General features: G+C 48.6%; 1 protein-coding gene across 1 annotated transcript; it reads right to left on the bottom strand.

The window, feature by feature from the left end:
* Nucleotides 1-640: 640 nt before the first annotated feature.
* LOC138663285 (gastrula zinc finger protein XlCGF66.1-like) lies at nucleotides 641-22,422 on the bottom strand. The gene is made up of 6 exons (XM_069749462.1): nucleotides 22,278-22,422; nucleotides 2,033-2,212; nucleotides 1,827-1,950; nucleotides 1,652-1,749; nucleotides 1,363-1,453; nucleotides 641-773 (listed from the first exon to the last, which is right to left on the bottom strand). Exons 1-6 carry the CDS (start codon nucleotides 22,347-22,349, stop codon nucleotides 766-768), a joined length of 573 nt encoding a protein of 190 aa, XP_069605563.1. The 5' UTR covers nucleotides 22,350-22,422; the 3' UTR covers nucleotides 641-765.
* Nucleotides 22,423-23,020: the final 598 nt, after the last annotated feature.

Here is a 23,020-nt window from a genome sequence, read left to right as displayed (position 1 = left end):
CTCGTAGCAGCGTACTTCCTTCCTCCGTGAAGTTCCGCCTACTGCCAGCTGCGTCCAGCGTTTCCCTGCATACCTATCTTTAATATTGGGTACGCAGGGTCATATGTTGGATGCGGATGTATCCACATGCGTTCGGTCGCCGCACACCTCAAATCCAACGAATGAATCCCTGCGTACCCAATATTAAAGATAGGTACGCAGGGAAACTCTGGACGCAGCCGGAAGTAAGCAGGGCTTCACGGAGGTAGGAAGTACGCTGCCATCCGCAGCGCTACGAGACGCAAGTGTGTAACCAGCCTTAGACATTCAAAGAGAACTTTGATTGTAGAGTTGAGGTGTCCTAAATTTAGGTCTCAGGCATTTGGAAGAAGTAATGGAGACCATTTTAAATACTGAAAGAGTTGCAGACTAACATAATTTTGGCAGGCTAATCACACCACAATCAAACTATCATACAGAATGAACCTGTAACAAAGGTATAGAATAAACCGAAGTTACACTCATTTTGGTGGAATATTGGAGCTACTAAGAGTCCTGACCAGAACAGTAGAGAAAGTATTAGTGCTCTTCTTTTCAGAAGAGATTGTGCAGTAATCTGAAATCATTATGATCGAAGACATAATGTAATTTATTACGTGTAATGAATCCATGAAACCAGGGCTTGAGCCATGCCAACACATTTCCTGCACAAGTGAATATTACATCCATCAGTCACGCACAGCTTAGAGAGGTATCTTGGTACAGGTGTAATTCTTTTGTAGTTTATCACAATCCTGTGTAAAGTTAATACGTTTGAAAAGAAATTGAAAAGTCAGGATAAAGGAAAACTTTGTTGTTATTGTATAGAAATTCACACTAGGTCTCACCGCATATTCAATGCTGTCGATCATTAAACTGAAGTGTAGTCAGAAAGACTGGACCTGGTCTTGTAGGGACCATATGATCACATTCAGCAGCACAGAAGGGAGAGAAGGTAGATTCATCCAATAAGATATCAGGGTTCTAGGAACCAACAGCATCATTACCCTCCGTTTTCCCATCATAATATTTTTCTTCAAGTGATTTTCTAACTTGTCAACACATTCTATGTATGCTGTCATTTGGCTTTGTAGTTTACAGATCTAGGCAGGTAACGATCTGCATCTTATAATCTCAGGGGGTAGATGGATTGTCCAGGTTGTCAGTTCTATAGAAAAGGGCTTTCAATGCCCAAAGTGATTTGAACAGATTTGGGTGGATGAGAATGTTGTGGTCCAGAGGCAAAATGGTGATCGCTTGATTGTGATATGGAATACATCAGCAGCCATAGTCGATGACTGAGAAGAATCTGTGACTTCTCTGCATTTAGTGGTTACTACTCACCTGGGCAGTTATCTGCAGGAATCTCCTCTTTACACCGCTCATCACCTCTCACATATGTCTCTGTAGTATTAATATGGGTCAGATCTTCACCCTGAAACGAATATTGTAAAAGTCACAGACAGATGGAGAAGTCACATCTATGATCAGCTCTAATCCTGCCATCTCCACCGTTCTCATTACACAAGTATAAAACATATAATACTGGGGGATAAAACAAGACTGAGCACAAGACCTTCACAGCCGTCTACACATCATAGGGGAGATCTCATGACACCTTCTCTCCATCTACCTGATGATCCTGAGGAACATTGGGATCTTCTTGTTTACAGTCCTGTGGAAGAAGAGGACGGGGACATCTCTCTGGTGTTGTCCTCTTACTGGATAGATCTGGAGGAAACACACAGGGACTGAATTCATTCTTTACATACAGATAATTATAGGCCGTGTGTATTTAGTTCTATTACCTGGTGATGTGAGGGGCTGGGGAACCTCCATCATGACGTCCTTGTACAGATCTTTGTGTCCTTCTAAATACTCCCACTCCTCCATGGAGAAATAGACGGCGACATCCTGACACCTTATAGGAACCTGACACATACAATGATACCATCATCCCCCGATCCCTTCATAGTGTTACTGTATAATGTCCCAGCATTCCCAGCAGTGTCACCTCTCCAGTCAGCAGCTCAATCATCTTGTAGGTGAGTTCTAAAATCTTCTGGTCATTGATGTTCTCATGTATCAGGGGGTGAGGTGGAGGCCCCGTGATTGGGCTCAGGGGTCTTCCCCATCCCTCAGACACAGGGTCCTGACAGCGCTCACTAAAGGTTTTCTTCAGTACTGTGTAATCCTGGTTATGGAGAGACACATTAATAAATTTCACTACAGACATTTCCAGAGTCCTCACCTCTCCAGTTCTGTCCATCTGTTAGGCCGGCGTCACACTTGCGAGTTTTACGGACGTAAGAGCGCAGAAACTACATCAGTAAAACTCGCATAACATACGGCACAATTATTCTCTATGCCCCTGCTCCTATCTGCCGTATTTTACGGCTTTCTACGGCCGTAGAAAATCGCAGCATGCTGCATTTGTCACCGTATTGCGCAAATAAAACGCCAATGAAAGTCTATGGAAGCCCCAAAAATACGGATTACACACGGACCAGCAGTGTGACTTGCGAGGAATACGCAGCGCTGTTAGAGAGAAAAGCCGGCAATTCAGTGCGGTGTACAGTAAAATCACACTGACAGCTTACAGTAGAATAGGTAGAATAAATGTGTACACATAGAATAGGTATATATATATATATATACTAGCTGAAGAGCCCGGCGTTGCCTGGGCATAGTAAATATCTGTGGTTAGTTGTAGCACCTCACTTCTCTTATTTTCCCATCACGCCTCTCATTTTCCCCCTCACATCTCTCATTTTCTCCCTCACTCCTCTCATTCCCCCCTAACACTTGTCATTTCAACCTCACATCTGTCATTTTCTGATCACTCCACTATTTTTCCTCACTCCTCTCATTTTGCACTCACACCTTTTCATTTTCACCTCACACCTCTCATTTTCACCTCATTACCTCAGTATATACATGTTTGTCATCTCCCTTATATATAGTATACATCTGTATGTCATCTCCTGTATATAGTATATACCTGAATGTCATCTCCTTCTATATATAGTATATACCTGTATGTCATCTCCTCCTGTATATAGTATATACCTGTGTGTCATCTCCCCTGTATATAGTATATATCTGTGTGTCATCTCCTCCTGTATATAGTATATACCTGCATGTCATCTTCTATATATAGCATATACCTGTATGTCATCTCCTCCTGTATATAGTATATACCTGTGTGTCATCTCCCCTGTATATAGTATATATCTGTGTGTCATCTCCTCCTGTATATAGTATATACCTGCATGTCATCTTCTATATATAGCATATACCTGTATGTCATCTCCTCCTGTATATAGTATATACCTGTATGTCATCTCCTCCTGTATATATATGTACCTGTATGTCATCTCCTCCTCTATATAGTATATACCTGTGTGTCATCTCTCCTGTATTGTTTTAGGGCGAGTTTCGTTTGTCAAGTTGTGTATGTTGAGTTGCGTGTGGCGACATGCATGTAGCGACTTTTGTGAGATGAGTTTTGTGTGGCAACATGCGTGTAGCAACTTTTTGTGTGTCGAGTTGCATGTGACAGGTTAGTGTAGCAAGTTGTGTGCAGCAAGTTTTGCGCATGGCGAGTTTTGCGCGTGGCGAGTTTTATGTGTGGTGCCTTTTGAGTATGTGCAAGTTTTGTGTGAGGCAACTTTTGCATGTGTTGCAACTTTTGTGCATGTGGCAATTTTTCCGCGTGTGCAAGTTTTGCATGTGGCGAGTTTTCCATGAGGTGAGTTTTGTACTTGTGGCGAGTTTTGCAAGAGCCTAGTTTTTGCATGTGGCGATTTCTGCGCGTGGCGAGTTTTGAGTGGCGACTTTTGAGTTTCAACTTTTATGTGGCGAGGTTGGTGTATTTGTGGTGAAATGTGTACTGAGGGTAATATGTGTTCAAGCACATGGTAGTGTGTGGCGCATTTTGTGTGTGTTCATATCCCCGTGTGTGGTGAGTATCCCATGTCGGGGCCCCACCTTAGCAACTGTGCGGTATATACTCTTTGGCGCCATCGCTCTCATTCTTTAAGTCCCCCTTGTTCACATCTGGCAGCTGTCAATTTGCCTCCAACACTTTTCCTTTCATTTTTTCCCATTATGTAGATGGGGGCAAAATTGTTTGGTGAATTGGAAAGCGCGGGGTTAAAATTTCGCCTAACAACATAGCCTATGACGCTCTCAGGGTCCAGACGTATGACTGTGCAAAATTTTGTGGCTGTAGCTGCGACGGTGCAGATGCCAATCCCGGACATACACACATACACACACACACATTCAGCTTTATATATTAGACTAGCTGAAGAGCCCGGCGTTGCCTGGGCATAGTAAATATCTGTGGTTAGTTATAGCACCTCACTTCTCTTATTTTCCCATCACGCCTCTCATTTTCCCAATCACGTCTTTCATTTTCCCCCTCACATCTCTCATTTTCTCCCTCACATCTCTCATTTTCTCCCTCACTCCTCTCATTCCCCCCTAACACTTGTCATTTCAACCTCACATCTGTCATTTTCTGATCACTCCATTATTTTTCCTCACTCCTCTCATTTTGCACTCACACCTTTTCATTTTCACCTCACACCTCTCATTTTCACCTCATCACCTCAGTATATACATGTTTGTCATCTCCCTTATATATAGTATACATCTGTATGTCATCTCCTGTATATAGTATATAAATGTATGTCATCTCCCCTGTATATATTATATACCTGCTGTGTGTCATCTCCCCTATATATAGTATATACCTGAATGTCATCTCCTTCTATATATAGTATATACCTGTATGTCATCTCCTCCTGTATATAGTATATACCTGTGTGTCATCTCCCCTGTATATAGTATATATCTGTGTGTCATCTCCTCCTGTATATAGTATATACCTGCATGTCATCTTCTATATATAGCATATACCTGTATGTCATCTCCTCCTGTATATAGTATATACCTGTAGGTCATCTGCTCCTGTATATAGCATATACCTGTGTGTCATCTCCTCCTGTATATAGTATATACCTGTATGTCATCTCCTCCTGTATATATATGTACCTGTATGTCATCTCCTCCTCTATATAGTATATACCTGTGTGTCATCTCTCCTGTATATAGTATATACCTGTGTGTCATCTCCTCCTGTATTAGACCTCGTTCACACGTTATTTGCTCAGTATTTTTACCTCAGTATTTGTAAGCTAAATTGGCAGCCTGATAAATCCCCAGCCAGCAGGAAGCCCTCCCCTGGCAGTATATATTAGCTCACACAGACACATAATAGACAGGTCATGTGACTGACAGCTGCCGTATTTCCTTTATGGTACATTTGTTGTAGTTTGTCTGCTTATTAATCAGATTTTTATTTTTGAAGGATAAGACCAGACTTGTGTGTGTTTTAGGGCGAGTTTCGTTTGTCAAGTTGTGTGTGTTGATTTGCGTGTGGCGACATGTATGTAGCGACTTTTGTGAGATGAGTTTTGTGTGGCAACATGCGTGTAGCAACTTTTTGTGTGTCGAGTTGCATGTGACAGGTTAGTGTAGCAACTTGTGTGCAGCAAGTTTTGCGCATGGCGAGTTTTGCGCATGGCGAGCTTTGTGTGGTGCCTTTTGAGTATGTGCAAGTTTTGTGTGAGGCAAATTTTGCATGTGTTGCAACTTTTGTGCATGTGGCAATTTTTCCGCGTGTGCAAGTTTTGCGTTTGGCGAGTTTTCCATGAGGTGAGTTTTGCACTTGTGGCGAGTTTTGCGTGAGCCTAGTTTTTGCATGTGGCGAGTTCTGCGCATGGCGAGTTTTGAGCGGCGACTTTTGTGTTTCGACTTTTATGTGGCGAGGTTGGAGAATGTGTGGTGAAATGTGTGCTGAGGGTGATATGTGTTCAAGCACGTGGTAGTGTGTGGCACATTTTGTGTGTGTGTTCATATCCCCGTGTGTGGTGAGTATCCCATGTCGGGGCCCCACCTTAGCAACTGTACGGTATATACTCTTTGGCGCCATCGCTCTCACGCTTTACGTCCCCCTTGTTAACATCTGGCAGCTGTCAATTTGCCTCCAACACTTTTCCTTTCATTTTTTCCCATTATGTAAATAGGGGCAAAATTGTTTGGTGAATTGGAAAGCACGGGGTTAAAATTTCACCTCACAACATAGCCTATGACGCTCTCAGGGTCCAGACGTGTGACTGTGCAAAATTTTGTGGCTGTAGCTGCGACGCCTCCATCACTTTTCCTTTCACTTTTTCCCCATTATGTAGATAGGGGCAAAATAGTTTGGTGAATTGGAAAGTGCGGGGTTAAAATTTCACCTCACAACATAGCCTATGACGCTCTCAGGGTTCAGACGTGTGACTGTGCAAGATTTGGTGGCTGTAGCTTCGACGCCTCCAACACTTTTCCTTTCACTTTTTCCCCATTATGTAGATAGGGGCAAAATAGTTTGGTGAATTGGAAAGTGCGGGGTTAAAATTTCACCTCACAACATAGCCTATGACGCTCTCAGGGTCCAGACGTGTGACTGTGCAAAATTTTGTGGCTGTAGCTGCGACGGTGCAGATGCCAATCCCGGACATACATACACACATACACACATACACACATACACACATTCAGCTTTATATATTAGACTAGCTGAAGAGCCCGGCGTTGCCTGGGCATAGTAAATATCTGTGGTTAGTTATAGCACGTCACTTCTCTTATTTTCCCAATCACATCTTTAATTTTCCCCCTCACATCTCTCATTTTCTCCCTCACACCTCTCATTTTCTCCCTCACTCCTCTCATTCCCCCTAACACTTGTCATTTCGACCTCACATCTGTCATTTTCCGATCACTACACTATTTTCCCTCACTCCTCTAATTTTGCACTCACACCTTTTCATTTTCACCTCACACCTCTCATTTTCACCTCAGTATATACATGTTTGTCATCTCCCTTATATATAGTATACACCTGTATGTCATCTCCTGTATATAGTATATACCTGTATGTCATCTCCCCTGTATATAGTATATACCTGCTGTGTGTCATCTCCCCTGTATATAGTATATACCTGTATGTCATCTCCTCCTATATATATAGCATATACCTGTATGTCATCTCCTCCTATATATAGTATATACCTGTATGTCATCTCCTCTTATATATAGTATATACCTGTATGTCATCTCCTTCTATATATAGTATATACCTGTATGTCATCTCCTCTTATATATAGTATATACCTGTATGTCATCTCCTTCTATATATAGTATATACCTGTATGTCATCTCCTCCTGTATATAGTATATACCTGTGTGTCATCTCCCCTGTATATAGTATATATATGTGTGTCATCTCCTCCTGTATATAGTATATACCTGTATGTCATCTTCTATATATAGCATATACCTGTATGTCATCTCCTCCTGTATATAGTATATACCTGTAGGTAATCTGCTCCTGTATATAGTACATACCTGTGTGTCATCTCCTCCTGTATATAGTATATACCTGTATGTCATCTCCTCCTGTATATAGTATGTACCTGTATGTCATCTCCTCCTCTATATAGTATATACCTGTGTGTCATCTCTCCTGTATATAGTATATATCTGTGTGTCATCTCCCCTGTATATAGTATATACCTGTGTGATCTCCTGTATTAGACCTCGTTAACACGTTATTTGCTCAGTATTTTTACCTCAGTATTTGTAAGATAAATTGGCAGCCTGATAAATCCCCAGCCAACAGGAAGCCCTCCCCCTAGCAGTATATATTAGCTCACACATACACATAATAGACAGGTCATGTGACTGACAGCTGCTGTATTTCCTATATGGTACATTTGCTGCTCTTGTAGTTTGTCTGCTTATTAATCAGATTTTTATATTTGAAGGCTAATACCAGACTTGTGTGTGTTTTAGGGCGAGTTTCGTTTGTCAAGTTGTGTGTGTTGAGTTGTGTGTGGCGACATGCATGTAGCGACTTTTGTGAGATGAGTTTTGTGTGGCAACATGCGTGTAGAAACTTTTTGTGTGTCGAGTTGCATGTGACAGGTTAGTGTAGCAAGTTGTGTGCAGCAAGTTTTGCGCATGGCGAGTTTTGCGCGTGGTGAGTTTTATGTCTGGTGCCTTTTGAGTATGTGCAAGTTTTGTGTGAGGCAACTTTTGCATGTGTTGCAAATTTTGTGCATGTGGCAATTTTTCCGCGTGTGCAAGTTTTGCGTGTGGCGAGTTTTCCATGAGGTGAGTTTTGCACTTGTGGCGAGTTTTGCGTGAGCCTAGTTTTTGCATGTGGCGAGTTTTGCGCGTGGCGAGTTTTGAGCGGCGACTTTTGTGTTTCGACTTTTATGTGGCGAGGTTGGTGTATGTGTGGTGAAATGTGTGCTGAGGGTGGTATATGTGTTCAAGCACGTGGTAGTGTGTGGCGCATTTTGTGTGTGTGTTCATATCCCCATGTGTGGTGAGTATCTCATGTCGGGGCCCCACCTTAGCAACTGATCGGTATATACTCTTTTGCGCCATCGCTCTCATTCTTTAAGTCCCCCTTGTTCACATCTGGCAGCTGTCAATTTGCCTCCAACACTTTTCCTTTCACTTTTCCCCATTATGTAGATAGGGGAAAAATAGTTTGGTGAATTGGAAAGCGCGGGGTTAAAATTTCACCTCACAACGTAGCCTATGACGCTCTCGGGGTCCAGACGTGTGACTGTGCAAAATTTTGTTGCTGTAGCTGCGACGCTTCCAACACTTTTCCTTTCACTTTTTTCCCCATTATGTAGATAGGGGCAAAATTGTTTGGTGAATTGGAACGCGCGGGGTTAAAATTTCGCCTCACAATATAGCCTATGACGCTCTCGGGGTCCAGACGTGTGACTGTGCAAAATTTTGTGGCTGTAGCTGCGACGGTGCAGATACCAATCCCGGACATACACACATACACACATTCAGCTTTATATAGTAGACTAGATGGTGGCCCGATTATAACGCATCGGGTATTCTAGAATATGCATGTCCACGTAGTATATTGCACAGCCCACGTAGTATATTGCCCAACCACGTAGTATATTGCCCAGCCACCTAGTATATTGCCCAGTGACGTAGTATATTGCCCAGTCACGTACTATATTGCCCAGCCATGTAGTATATTGCCCAGCCACGTAGTATATTGCCCAGTGACGTAGTATATTACCCAGCCACGTAGTATATTGCCCAGTCACGTAGTATATTGCACAGTTACGTAGTATATTGCCCAGTGACGTAGTATATTGCCCAGTGACGTAGTATATTGCCCAGTGACGTAGTATATTGCCCAACCACGTAGTATATTGCCCAGTTATGTAGTATATTGCACAGCGAAGTAGTATACAGCACAGAGCCACGTAGTATACAGCACAGCCACGTAGTATATTGCCCAGTCACGTAGTATATTGCCCAGTCACGTAGTATATTCCCCAGTGACGTAGTATATTGCCCAGTCACGTAGTATATTACCCAGTCACGTAGTATATTGCACAGCGACGTAGTATACAGCACAGAGCCACGTAGTATACAGCCACGTAGTATACTGCCCAGTCACGTAGTATATTGGCCAGTCACGTAGTATATTGCCAAGCTAAGTAGTATATTGCCCAGCCACGTATGTAACAGGTTAAAAAAGAAACATATACTCACCCTCCGAAGGCCCCTTGTAGTCCTGTCACCTGTGTGCGGTGCACGTGGCAGCTTCCAGTCCCAGGGTTGGTACCTGTGATGACGTCATGGTCACATGACCGTGACGTCATGGAAGGTCCTTCTCGCATAGCATCTTTGGAACCGGAACCTGCCGCTTGCACTACCAAGGACTAGGGTTGAGCGAAACGGGTCTAAATTGTTCAAAAGTCGCCGACTTTTGGCAAGGTCGGGTTTCATGAAACCCGACCCGACCCCAGTGGGGGGTCGGCCATGAAGTCGGCGATCTTTTGAATCTGGAATCGGAATTCCGATCCCGATTCCCGATATTTTTAAGATATCGGGAATTGGTATCGGAATTCAGATTAAAGTGTAAAATATAGAATTAAAATAAAAAATATTGCAATACTTACCCTCTGACGCGCCCTGGTACTAACCGGCAGCCTTCCTCCTTCGAATCCGCGCTTCTAGGACCTTGCCGTGACGTCGCGGTGACGTCGCGGCTTGTGATTGGCCGCGCGGCCGCCCATGTGACCGCTCGCGCGGCCAATCACAAGCCGCGACGTCACCCGCGACGTCACCGAAGGTCCTGGAAGGGCTGATTCTTAGGAAGGAAGGCTGTCGGAAGGAAGCAGGGCGCTTCCGAGGGTGAGTATATACCTAATATACCTTCCGACAGCCTTCCTTCCTAAGAATCAGCCCTTCCAGGACCTTCGGTGACGTCGCGGGTGACGTCGCGGCTTGTGATTGGCCGCGCGAGCGGTCACATGGGCGGCCGCGCGGCCAATCACAAGCCGCGACGTCACCGCGACGTCACGGCAAGGTCCTAGAAGCGCGGATTCGAAGGAGGAAGGCTGCCGGTTAGTACCAGGGCGCGTCAGAGGGTAAGTATTGCAATATTTTTTATTTTAATTCTATATTTTACACTTAAATATGGATCCCAGGGCCTGAAGGAGAGTTTCCGCTCCTTCAGACCCTGGGAACCATGGAAACCCAATGCACTGCATTGGGTTTCGAGTTTCGGCCGACCCCGACCCCGACTTTTTTATAGGATCGGCCGATTTCACTCGACCCGACTTTTCCAAAAGTCGGGTTTCGTGAAACCCGACCCGATCCTATAAAAGTGAAGGTCGCTCAACCCTACCGAGGACAGCACGCACGTCGGAGGGTGAGAATAACCTTTTTTTTTTTTAATTATTATTTTTAACATTAGATTGTTTTACTATTGATGCTGCATACGCAGCATCAATAGTTAAAAGTTGGTCACACAGGGTTAATAGCTGCATAACTGGAGTGCGTTACACCGTGCTCCGATAACGCTGGCATTAACCCTGTGTCAGGGTTGACTGGATGACTGGAGGGGAGTATGGAGCGGGCACTGACTGCAGGGAGGAAAGAGCGGCCATATTGCCGCCGGACTGTGGCCGTCGCTGATTGGTCGAGGCAATGGTCGTGGGCGTTTTGCCACGACCAATTAGCGACTTGGATTCCATGACAGACAGAGGCTGCGACCAATGGATATCCATGATAGACAGACAGAAGGACAGAAAGACGGAAGTGACCCTTAGACAATTATATAGTAGACTAGCTGAAGAGCCCGGCGTTGCCTGGGCATAGTAAATATCTGTGGTTAGTTATAGCACCTCACTTCTCTTATTTTCCCATCACGCCTCTCATTTTCCCAATCACATCTTTCATTTTCCCCCTCACATCTCTCATTTTCTCCCTCACACCTCTCATTTTCTCCCTCACTCCTCTCATTCCCCCCTAACACTTGTCATTTCAACCTCACATCTGTCATTTTCTGATCACTCCACTATTTTTCCTCACTTCTCTCATTTTGCACTCACACCTTTTCATTTTCACCTCACACCTCTCATTTTCACCTCATCACCTCAGTATATACATGTTTGTCATCTCCCTTATATATAGTATACATCTGTATGTCATCTCCTGTATATAGTATATACCTGTATGTCATCTCCCCTGTATATAGTATATACCTGCTGTGTGTCATCTCCCCTAAATATAGTATATACCTGAATGTCATCTCCTTCTATATATAGTATATACCTGTATGTCATCTCCTCCTGTATATAGTATATACCTGTGTGTCATCTCCCCTGTATATAGTATATATGTGAGTGTCATCTCCTCCTGCATATAGTATATACCTGCATGTCATCTTCTATATATAGCATATACCTGTATGTCATCTCCTCCTGTATATAGTATATACCTGTGTGTCATCTCCCCTGTATACAGTATATATGTGAGTGTCATCTCCTCCTGCATATAGTATATACCTGCATGTCATCTTCTATATATAGCATATACCTGTATGTCATCTCCTCCTGTATATAGTATATACCTGTGTGTCATCTCTTCTGTATATAGTATATATCTGTGTGTCATCTCCCCTGTATATAGTATATACCTGTGTGTCATCTCCTCCTGTATTAGACCTCGTTCACACGTTATTTGCTCAGTATTTTTACCTCAGTATTTGTAAGCTAAATTGGCAGCCTGATAAATCCCCAGCCAACAGGAAGCCCTCCCCCTGGCAGTATATATTAGCTGACACATACACATAATAGACAGGTCATGTGACTGACAGCTGCCGTATTTCCTATATGGTGCAATTGATTGTAGTTTGTCTGCTTATTAATCAGATTTTTATTTTTGAAGGATAATACCAGACTTGTGTGTGTTTTAGGGCGAGTTTCGTTTGTCAAGTTGTGTGTGTTGAGTTGCGTGTGGCGACATGCATGTAGCGACTTTTGTGAGATGAGTTTTGTGTAGCAACATGCGTGTAGCAACTTTTTGTGTGTCGAGTTACATGTGACAGGTTAGTGTAGCAAGTTGTGTGCAGCAAGTTTTGCGCATGGCGAGTTTTGCGCGTTGCGAGTATTATGTGTGGTGCCTTTTGAGTATGTGCAAGTTTTGTGTGAGGCAACTTTTGCATGTGTTGCAACTTTTGTGCATGTGGCAATTTTTCCGCGTGTGCAAGTTTTGCGTGTGGCGAGTTTTTCATGAGGAGAATTTTGCACTTGTGGCGAGATTTTGCAAGAGCCTAGTTTTTGCATGTGGCGAGTTCTGCGCGTGGCGAGTTTTGAGTGGCGACTTGTGTTTTGACTTTTATGTGGCGAGGTTGGTGTATTTGTGGTGAAATGTGTGCTGAGGGTAATATGTGTTCAAGCACGTGGTAGTGTGTGGCGCATTTTGTGTGTGTTCATATCCCCGTGTGTGGTGAGTATCCCATGTCGAGGCCCCACCTTAGCAACTGTACGGTATATACTCTTTGGCGCCATCGGTCTCATTCTTTAAGTCCCCCTTGTTCACATCTGGCAGCTGTCAATTTGCCTCCTACACTTTTCCTTTCATTTTTTTCCCATTATGTAGATAGGGGCAAAATTGTTTGGTGAATTGGAAAGCGCGGGGTTAAAATTTCACCTCACAACGTAGCCTATGACGCTCTAAGGGTCCAGACGTGTGACTGTGCAAAATTTTGTTTCTGTAGCTGCGACGCCTCCAACACTTTTCCTTTCACTTTTTTCCCCATTATGTAGATAGGGGCAAAATTGTTTGGTGAATTGGAAAGCGCGGGGTTAATATTTCACCTCACAACGTAGCCTATGACGCTCTCAGGGTCCAGACGTGTGATTGTGCAAAATTTTGTTGCTGTAGCTGCGACGCTTCCAACACTTTTCCTTTCACTTTTTTCCCCATTATGTAGATAGGGGCAAAATTGTTTGGTGAATTGGAAGGCGCGGGGTTAAAATTTCGCCTCACAACATAGCCTATGACGCTCTCGGGGTCCAGACGTGTGACTGTGCAAAATTTTGTGGCTGTAGCTGCGACGGTGCAGATGCCAATCCCGGACATACACACATACACACACACACACACACACACACACACATTCAGCTTTATATAGTAGATATATATATATATCTACTATAACGCTGGGAGCGTCACTCTGTCCGAAGCCTTTATAGACTGCGCAGGTGCAAGCACCGGCGCAGTCTGGGCCTCACAGAGTGACGCTCCCGGGAGATCGCGGTATGCGTTCACAGTGAACGCACACCGCGATCTCCACCGCAGAAGCAGGGACCGCCAGGAGGGTGACTATCGCCTATATTCACCTGTCCTGCGTTCCAACGCTCAGCGCCGCCATCTTCCCGGTCTTCGGCCTGTGACCTTCAGTTCAGAGGGCGCGATAACGCGCTTAATGCACGCCGGCGCCGCCTTCTGACTGAACAGTCACAGCCAGGAGACCGGGAAGATGGCGGCGCCCAGCGTTGGAACGCAGGACAGGTGAATATAGTAAGTGCTGGGGGGTCTGAGCTGGCGGCGATACCGGCACCTGACCCCCACAGCGCGCCGGTGTCCCCGCCTGCTCAGGCCCCCGGATGGGTGCAGCACATGACAGGATGGGGACGCAGGATGGGGACGCAGGATGGGGACGCAGGATGGGTGCAGCACATGACAGGATGGGGACGCAGGATGGGAGCAGCACATACCAGGATTGGGACGCAGGATGGGGACGCAGGATGGGTGCAGCACATGACAGGATGGGGATGCAGGATGGGGACGCAGGATGGGTGCAGCACATACCAGGATGGGGATGCAGGATGGGTGCAGCACATACCAGGATGGGGACGCAGGATGGGTGCAGCACATGACAGGATGGGGACGCAGGATGGGGACGCAGGATGGGTGCAGCACATACCAGGATTGGGATGCAGGATGGGTGCAGCACATGACAGGATGGGGATGCAGGATGGGGACGCAGGATGGGTGCAGCACATACCAGGATGGGGACGCAGGATGGGTGCAGCACATACCAGGATGGGGACGCAGGATGGGTGCAGCACATGACAGGATGGGGATGCAGGATGGGGACGCAGGATGGGTGCAGCACATACCAGGATGGGGACGCAGGATGGGTGCAGCACATACCAGGATGGGGACGCAGGATGGGTGCAGCACACGACAGGATGGGGACGCAGGATGGGTGCAGCACATACCAGGATGGGGACGCAGGATGGGTGCAGCACATGACAGGATGGGGATGCAGGATGGGGACGCAGGATGGGTGCAGCACATACCAGAATGGGGACGCAGGATGGGTGCAGCACATGACAGGATGGGGACGCAGGATGGGTGCAGCACATACCAGGATGGGGATGCAGGATGGGTGCAGCACATGACAGGATGGGGACGCAGGATGGGCGCAGCACATACCAGGATGGGGACGCAGGATGGGTGCAGCACATGACAGGATGGGGATGCAGGATGGGTGCAGCACATGACAGCATGGGGATGCAGGATGGGTGCAGCACATGACAGGATGGGGACCCAGGATGGGGACGCAGGATGGGTGCAGCACATACCAGGATGGGGACGCAGGATGGGTGCAGCACATGACAGGATGGAGACGCAGGATGGGGACGCAGGATGGGTGCAGCACATACCAGGATGGGGACGCAGGATGGGTGCAGCACATGACAGGATGGGGGCGCAGGATGGGTGCAGCACATGACAGGATGGGGACGCAGGATGGGTGCAGCACATGACAGGATGGGGATGCAGGATGGGTGCAGCACATGACAGGATAGGGACGCAGGATGGGTGCAGCACATACCAGGATGGGGACGCAGGGTGGGGACGCAGGATGGGTGCAGCACATACCAGGATGGGGATGCAGGATGGGTGCAGCACATACCAGGATGGGGACGCAGGATGGGTGCAGCACATGACAGGATGGGGACGCAGGATGGGGACGCAGGATGGGTGCAGCACATACCAGGATGGGGACGCAGGATGGGTGCAGCACATGACAGGATGGGGATGCAGGATGGGGACGCAGGATGGGTGCAGCACATACCAGGATGGGGACGCAGGATGGGTGCAGCACATACCAGGATGGGGACGCAGGATGGGTGCAGCACATGACAGGATGGGGATGCAGGATGGGGACGCAGGATGGGTGCAGCACATACCAGGATGGGGACGCAGGATGGGTGCAGCACATACCAGGATGGGGACGCAGGATGGGTGCAGCACACGACAGGATGGGGACGCAGGATGGGTGCAGCACATACCAGGATGGGGACGCAGGATGGGTGCAGCACATGACAGGATGGGGATGCAGGATGGGGACGCAGGATGGGTGCAGCACATACCAGAATGGGGACGCAGGATGGGTGCAGCACATGACAGGATGGGGACGCAGGATGGGTGCAGCACATACCAGGATGGGGATGCAGGATGGGTGCAGCACATGACAGGATGGGGACGCAGGATGGGCGCAGCACATACCAGGATGGGGACGCAGGATGGGTGCAGCACATGACAGGATGGGGATGCAGGATGGGTGCAGCACATGACAGCATGGGGATGCAGGATGGGTGCAGCACATGACAGGATGGGGACCCAGGATGGGGACGCAGGATGGGTGCAGCACATACCAGGATGGGGACGCAGGATGGGTGCAGCACATGACAGGATGGAGACGCAGGATGGGGACGCAGGATGGGTGCAGCACATACCAGGATGGGGACGCAGGATGGGTGCAGCACATGACAGGATGGGGGCGCAGGATGGGTGCAGCACATGACAGGATGGGGACGCAGGATGGGTGCAGCACATGACAGGATGGGGATGCAGGATGGGTGCAGCACATGACAGGATAGGGACGCAGGATGGGTGCAGCACATACCAGGATGGGGACGCAGGGTGGGGACGCAGGATGGGTGCAGCACATACCAGGATGGGGATGCAGGATGGGTGCAGCACATACCAGGATGGGGACGCAGGATGGGTGCAGCACATGACAGGATGGGGACGCAGGATGGGGACGCAGGATGGGTGCAGCACATACCAGGATGGGGACGCAGGATGGGTGCAGCACATGACAGGATGGGGATGCAGGATGGGGACGCAGGATGGGTGCAGCACATACCAGGATGGGGACGCAGGATGGGTGCAGCACATACCAGGATGGGGACGCAGGATGGGTGCAGCACATGACAGGATGGGGATGCAGGATGGGGACGCAGGATGGGTGCAGCACATACCAGGATGGGGACGCAGGATGGGTGCAGCACATGACAGGATGGGGACGCAGGATGGGGACGCAGGATGGGTGCAGCACATACCAGGATGGGGAAGCATGATGGGTGCAGCACATGACAGGATGGGGATGCAGGATTGGGACGCAGGATGGGTGCAGCACATACCAGGATGGGGACGCAGGATGGGTGCAGCACATGACAGGATGGGGACGCAGGATGGGTGCAGCACATACCAGGATGGGGATGCAGGATGGGTGCAGCACATGACAGGATGGGGACGCAGGATGGGTGCAGCACATACCAGGATGGGGACGCAGGATGGGTGCAGCACATGACAGGATGGGGACGCAGGATGGGTGCAGCACATGACAGGATGGGGACGCAGGATGGGTGCAGCACATGACAGGATGGGGACCCAGGATGGGGACGCAGGATGGGTGCAGCACATACCAGGATGGGGACGCAGGATGGGTGCAGCACATGACAGGATGGGGATGCAGGATGGGGACGCAGGATGGGTGCAGCACATACCAGGATGGGGACGCAGTATGGGTGCAGCACATGACAGGATGGGGGCGCAGGATGGGTGCAGCACATGACAGGATGGGGACGCAGGATGGGTGCAGCACATGACAGGATGGGGACGCAGGATGGGTGCAGCACATGACAGGATGGGGACGCAGGATGGGTGCAGCACATACCAGGATGGGGACGCAGGATGGGTGCAGCACATGACAGGATGGGGGCGCAGGATGGGTGCAGCACATGACAGGATGGGGACGCAGGATGGGTGCAGCACATGACAGGATGGGGATGCAGGATGGGTGCAGCACATGACAGGATGGGGACGCAGGATGGGTGCAGCACATGACAGGATGGGGACGCAGGATGGGGTCGCAGGATGTGTGCAGCACATACCAGGATGGGGACGCAGGATGGGTGCAGCACATGACAGGATGGGGGCTCAGGATGGGTGCAGCACATGACAGGATGGGGACGCAGGATGGGTGCAGCACATGACAGGATGGGGACGCAGGATGGGTGCAGCACATGACAGGATGGGGACGCAGGATGGGGACGCAGGATGGGTGCAGCACATACCAGGATGGGGACGCAGGATGGGTGAAGCACATGACAGGATGGGGACGCAGGATGGGTGCAGCACATGACAGGATGGGGATGCAGGATGGGTGCAGCACATACCAGGATGGGGATGCAGGATGGGTGCAGCACATGACAGGATGGGGACGCAGGATGGGCGCAGCACATACCAGGATGGGGACGCAGGATGGGTGCAGCACATGACAGGATGGGGATGCAGGATGGGTGCAGCACATGACAGCATGGGGATGCAGGATGGGTGCAGCACATGACAGGATGGGGACCCAGGATGGGGACGCAGGATGGGTGCAGCACATACCAGGATGGGGACGCAGGATGGGTGCAGCACATGACAGGATGGGGACGCAGGATGGGGACGCAGGATGGGTGCAGCACATACCAGGATGGGGACGCAGGATGGGTGCAGCACATGACAGGATGGGGGCGCAGGATGGGTGCAGCACATGACAGGATGGGGACGCAGGATGGGTGCAGCACATGACAGGATGGGGATGCAGGATGGGTGCAGCACATGACAGGATAGGGACGCAGGATGGGTGCAGCACATACCAGGATGGGGACGCAGGGTGGGGACGCAGGATGGGTGCAGCACATACCAGGATGGGGATGCAGGATGGGTGCAGCACATACCAGGATGGGGACGCAGGATGGGTGCAGCACATGACAGGATGGGGACGCAGGATGGGGACGCAGGATGGGTGCAGCACATACCAGGATGGGGACGCAGGATGGGTGCAGCACATGACAGGATGGGGATGCAGGATGGGGACGCAGGATGGGTGCAGCACATACCAGGATGGGGACGCAGGATGGGTGCAGCACATACCAGGATGGGGACGCAGGATGGGTGCAGCACATGACAGGATGGGGATGCAGGATGGGACGCAGGATGGGTGCAGCACATACCAGGATGGCGACGCAGGATGGGTGCAGCACATGACAGGATGGGGACGCAGGATGGGGACGCAGGATGGGTGCAGCACATACCAGGATGGGGAAGCATGATGGGTGCAGCACATGACAGGATGGGGATGCAGGATGGGGACGCAGGATGGGTGCAGCACATACCAGGATGGGGACGCAGGATGGGTGAAGCACATGACAGGATGGGGACGCAGGATGGGTGCAGCACATGACAGGATGGGGATGCAGGATGGGTGCAGCACATACCAGGATGGGGATGCAGGATGGGTACAGCACATGACAGGATGGGGACGCAGGATGGGCGCAGCACATACCAGGATGGGGACGCAGGATGGGTGCAGCACATGACAGGATGGGGATGCAGGATGGGTGCAGCACATGACAGGATGGGGATGCAGGATGGGTGCAGCACATACCAGGATGGGGACGCAGGATGGGTGCAGCACATGACAGGATGGGGACGCAGGATGGGTGCAGCACATGACAGGATGGGGACGCAGGATGGGTGCAGCACATGACAGGATGGGGACCCAGGATGGGGACGCAGGATGGGTGCAGCACATACCAGGATGGGGACGCAGGATGGGTGCAGCACATGACAGGATGGGGATGCAGGATGGGGACGCAGGATGGGTGCAGCACATACCAGGATGGGGACGCAGTATGGGTGCAGCACATGACAGGATGGGGGCGCAGGATGGGTGCAGCACATGACAGGATGGGGACGCAGGATGGGTGCAGCACATGACAGGATGGGGACGCAGGATGGGTGCAGCACATGACAGGATGGGGACGCAGGATGGGTGCAGCACATACCAGGATGGGGACGCAGGATGGGTGCAGCACATGACAGGATGGGGGCGCAGGATGGGTGCAGCACATGACAGGATGGGGACGCAGGATGGGTGCAGCACATGACAGGATGGGGATGCAGGATGGGTGCAGCACATGACAGGATGGGGACGCAGGATGGGTGCAGCACATGACAGGATGGGGACGCAGGATGGGGTCGCAGGATGTGTGCAGCACATACCAGGATGGGGACGCAGGATGGGTGCAGCACATGACAGGATGGGGGCGCAGGATGGGTGCAGCACATGACAGGATGGGGACGCAGGATGGGTGCAGCACATGACAGGATGGGGACGCAGGATGGGTGCAGCACATGACAGGATGGGGACGCAGGATGGGGACGCAGGATGGGTGCAGCACATACTAGGATGGGGACGCAGGATGGGTGAAGCACATGACAGGATGGGGACGCAGGATGGGTGCAGCACATGACAGGATGGGGATGCAGGATGGGTGCAGCACATGACAGGATGGGGACGCAAGATGGGTGCAGCACATGACAGGATGGGGATGCAGGATGGGGACGCAGGATGGGTGCAGCACATACCAGGATGGGGACGCAGGATGGGTGCAGCACATGACAGGATGGGGACGCAGGATGGATGCAGCACATGACAGGATGGGGACGCAGGATGGAGCAGCACATGACATGATGGGGATGCAGGATGGGTGCAGCACATGACAGGATGGGGGCGCAGGATGGAGCAGCACATACCAGGATGGAGACCATATACCAATATAAATGCTCGCCACCCGGGCGTAGAACGGGTTCAATAGCTAGTATATATATATGTCAGTGAGACACGTATATGTATATATATTATTACTTCATACAGCGCGATATAGCAGAAAGCCGGTAATTCAATTACCGGCTTTTGCTATCTCCTTCCTAAACCCAACATGATATGAGACATGGTTTACATACAGTAACCAATCTCATATCCCCATTTTTTTTGCATATTCCACACTACTAATGTTAGTAGTGTGTATATGCAAAATTTGGCCGTTCTAGCTATTAAATTAAAGGGTTAAATGGCGGAAGAAATTGGCGTGGGCTCCCGCGCAATTTTCTCCGCCAGAGTAGTAAAGCCAGTGACTGAGGGCAGATATTAATAGCCTGGAGAGGGTCCACGGTTATTGGCCCCCCCCCCCGGCTAAAAACACCTGCCCCCAGCCACCCCAGAAAAGGCACATCTGGAAGATGCGCCTATTCTGGCACTTGGCCACTCTCTTCCCATTCCCGTGTAGCGGTGGGATATGGGGTAATGAAGGGTTAATGCCACCTTGCTATTGTAAGGTGACATTAAGCCAAATTAATAATGGAGAGGCGTCAATTATGACACCTATCCATTCTTAATCCAATACTAGTAAAGGGTTAAAAAACACACAAACACATTATTAAAAATTATTTTAATGAAAAAAATCACAAAGGTTGTTGGAATAATTTATTCTACGGCCAATCCACTCACTGAAGACCCACGATCTGTAACCAGAAAAAAATAATAAACCAACAATATACATACTTTCCGAAGATCTGTAACGTCCAACGATGTAAATCCATCTGAAGGGGTTAAAATATTTTGCAGCCACGAGCTCCGCTAATGCAGCTGCTCATGGCTGCAAAACCCCGGCGAATGAAGGTAAAGTAGGTCAATGACCTATATTTAGCTTCATTTGCGGTGAGGCGCCCTCTGTTGGCTGTCCCTAGATCGTGGGAACTTTCCTAGAAAGCTCCCTGGCTCGAGATCATAAGAGGGCGCCCTTAAATTATTCCAACAACCTTTGTGATTTTTTCATTAAAATAATTTTTATTCCCTACACGGGAATGGGAAGAGAGTGGCCAAGTGCCAGAATAGGCGCATCTTCCAGATGTGCCTTTTCTGGGATGGCTGGGGGCAGATGTTTTTAGCCAGGGGGGGGGGGCCAATAACCATGGACCCTCTCCAGGCTATTAATATCTGCCCTCAAGTCACTGGCTTTACTACTCTGGCGGAGAAAATTGTGTGGGAGCCCACGCCAATTTTTTCCGCCATTTAACCCTTTATTTTAATAGCTAGAACGGCCAAATTTTGCATATACACACTACTAACATTAGTAGTGTGGAATATGCAAAAAAAAAATGGGGATATGAGATGGTTTACTGTATGTAAACCATGTCTCATATCATGTCGGGTTTAGGAAGGAGAAAGCAAAAGCCGGTAATTGAATTACCGGCTTTCTGCTATCTCGCGCTGTATGAAGTAATAGTATATATACATATATGTGTCTACTGACATATATATATATATATATATATATATATATGTATATATATATATATATATATATACAGTATATATGTTTTTTTTTTTTTTTTTAACACATGGATCCCTTGTATAGCCGTATGTCGGTTTTGCAAGCCTGCGATAAAAACACGCAGTACGGATGACATACGGATTACATACGGAGGATGCCATGCGCAAAAAACGCTGAAACTCCCTGCCTATGGAGGAGCTACGGACCACTATTTTCGGGACTTTTCAGCGTATTACGGCCGTAATATACGGACCGTATTTTCATACGCTGAGTGTGACGCCGGCCTTATTCCCATAGATAAGAATGATGTAATGTGACGTCATCAGAATCTCTCACCTCTCCAGTAAGCCGGAAGAGGATCTCTAGGGTGAGGTGTAATATCCTCTCCGCCATCTTGTCTCTGTCCATATCTATCTTGATGGAAATATCAGGAAAATTCTCATATATAGAATATTTTCACTGAGAGGATCCGATATTGTAGAGACCTGAATGAGAAGATGAGCCGATGTAACATCATAAAAATCCTGTGTAATAATACAATTACTGGAGATTATAAGGACAAACATATGAGGAGATTTATTATTTTACAGTATTTAGTTTTCTTCTTTACATCTACTAATAAAACCTATATATTTAGGCCACAGACAACAAGCAGTTTCTTCCTCGGAGTCGGCAGCTGAATACGTTCCTCATAGACTCATCTTCCATAACGCTAATTCTCGTCTCATTTACCGACACTGGAATCGGCATTAGTAATACTGCAGGAGATATTCATTACACGTGACAGGAGAAATAACTACCGTACTTCATGATGAGGACGACATCTTCATCTTCTACTACGGCTCTTGAAACATATTTGTCCAGAGTCCGTCACTGACTCCATCCCCACCGGCCGTCTATATGAAGGTTTCCCGTCTTCCCCGCACTGTAATCTTCTATCACTTTAGATCTCAGCTCTGATTCACACACAGAAGTTTGAGGCTTTTAGAAAAGAATTTTTGTTTCTACAAACACTGCGGACAGAAATTTTTTGATACCAAAGTCTCCATGTACAGTGTTTTATGGGATTTAATTCTGGC

Source organism: Ranitomeya imitator, chromosome 2 (assembly GCF_032444005.1).
Source record: "Ranitomeya imitator isolate aRanImi1 chromosome 2, aRanImi1.pri, whole genome shotgun sequence".
Classification (NCBI taxonomy): Eukaryota; Metazoa; Chordata; class Amphibia; order Anura; family Dendrobatidae; genus Ranitomeya; species Ranitomeya imitator.
The sequence above is the reverse complement of the archived record's forward strand: the minus strand, read 5'-3'. Positions and strand labels throughout refer to the sequence as shown.

Coding starts and splice junctions, on each gene's coding strand:
- LOC138663285 (XM_069749462.1), bottom strand. CDS start 22,349: ATGGACAGAGACAAGATGGCGGAGAGGATATTACACCTCACCCTAGAG. Junction 1,951..2,032: donor TTGAGCTGCTGACTGGAGAG/GTGACACTGCTG, acceptor TGTATGTGTCAG/GTTCCTATAAGGTGTCAGGA. Junction 1,750..1,826: donor CCAGCCCCTCACATCACCAG/GTAATAGAACTA, acceptor TGTTTCCTCCAG/ATCTATCCAGTAAGAGGACA.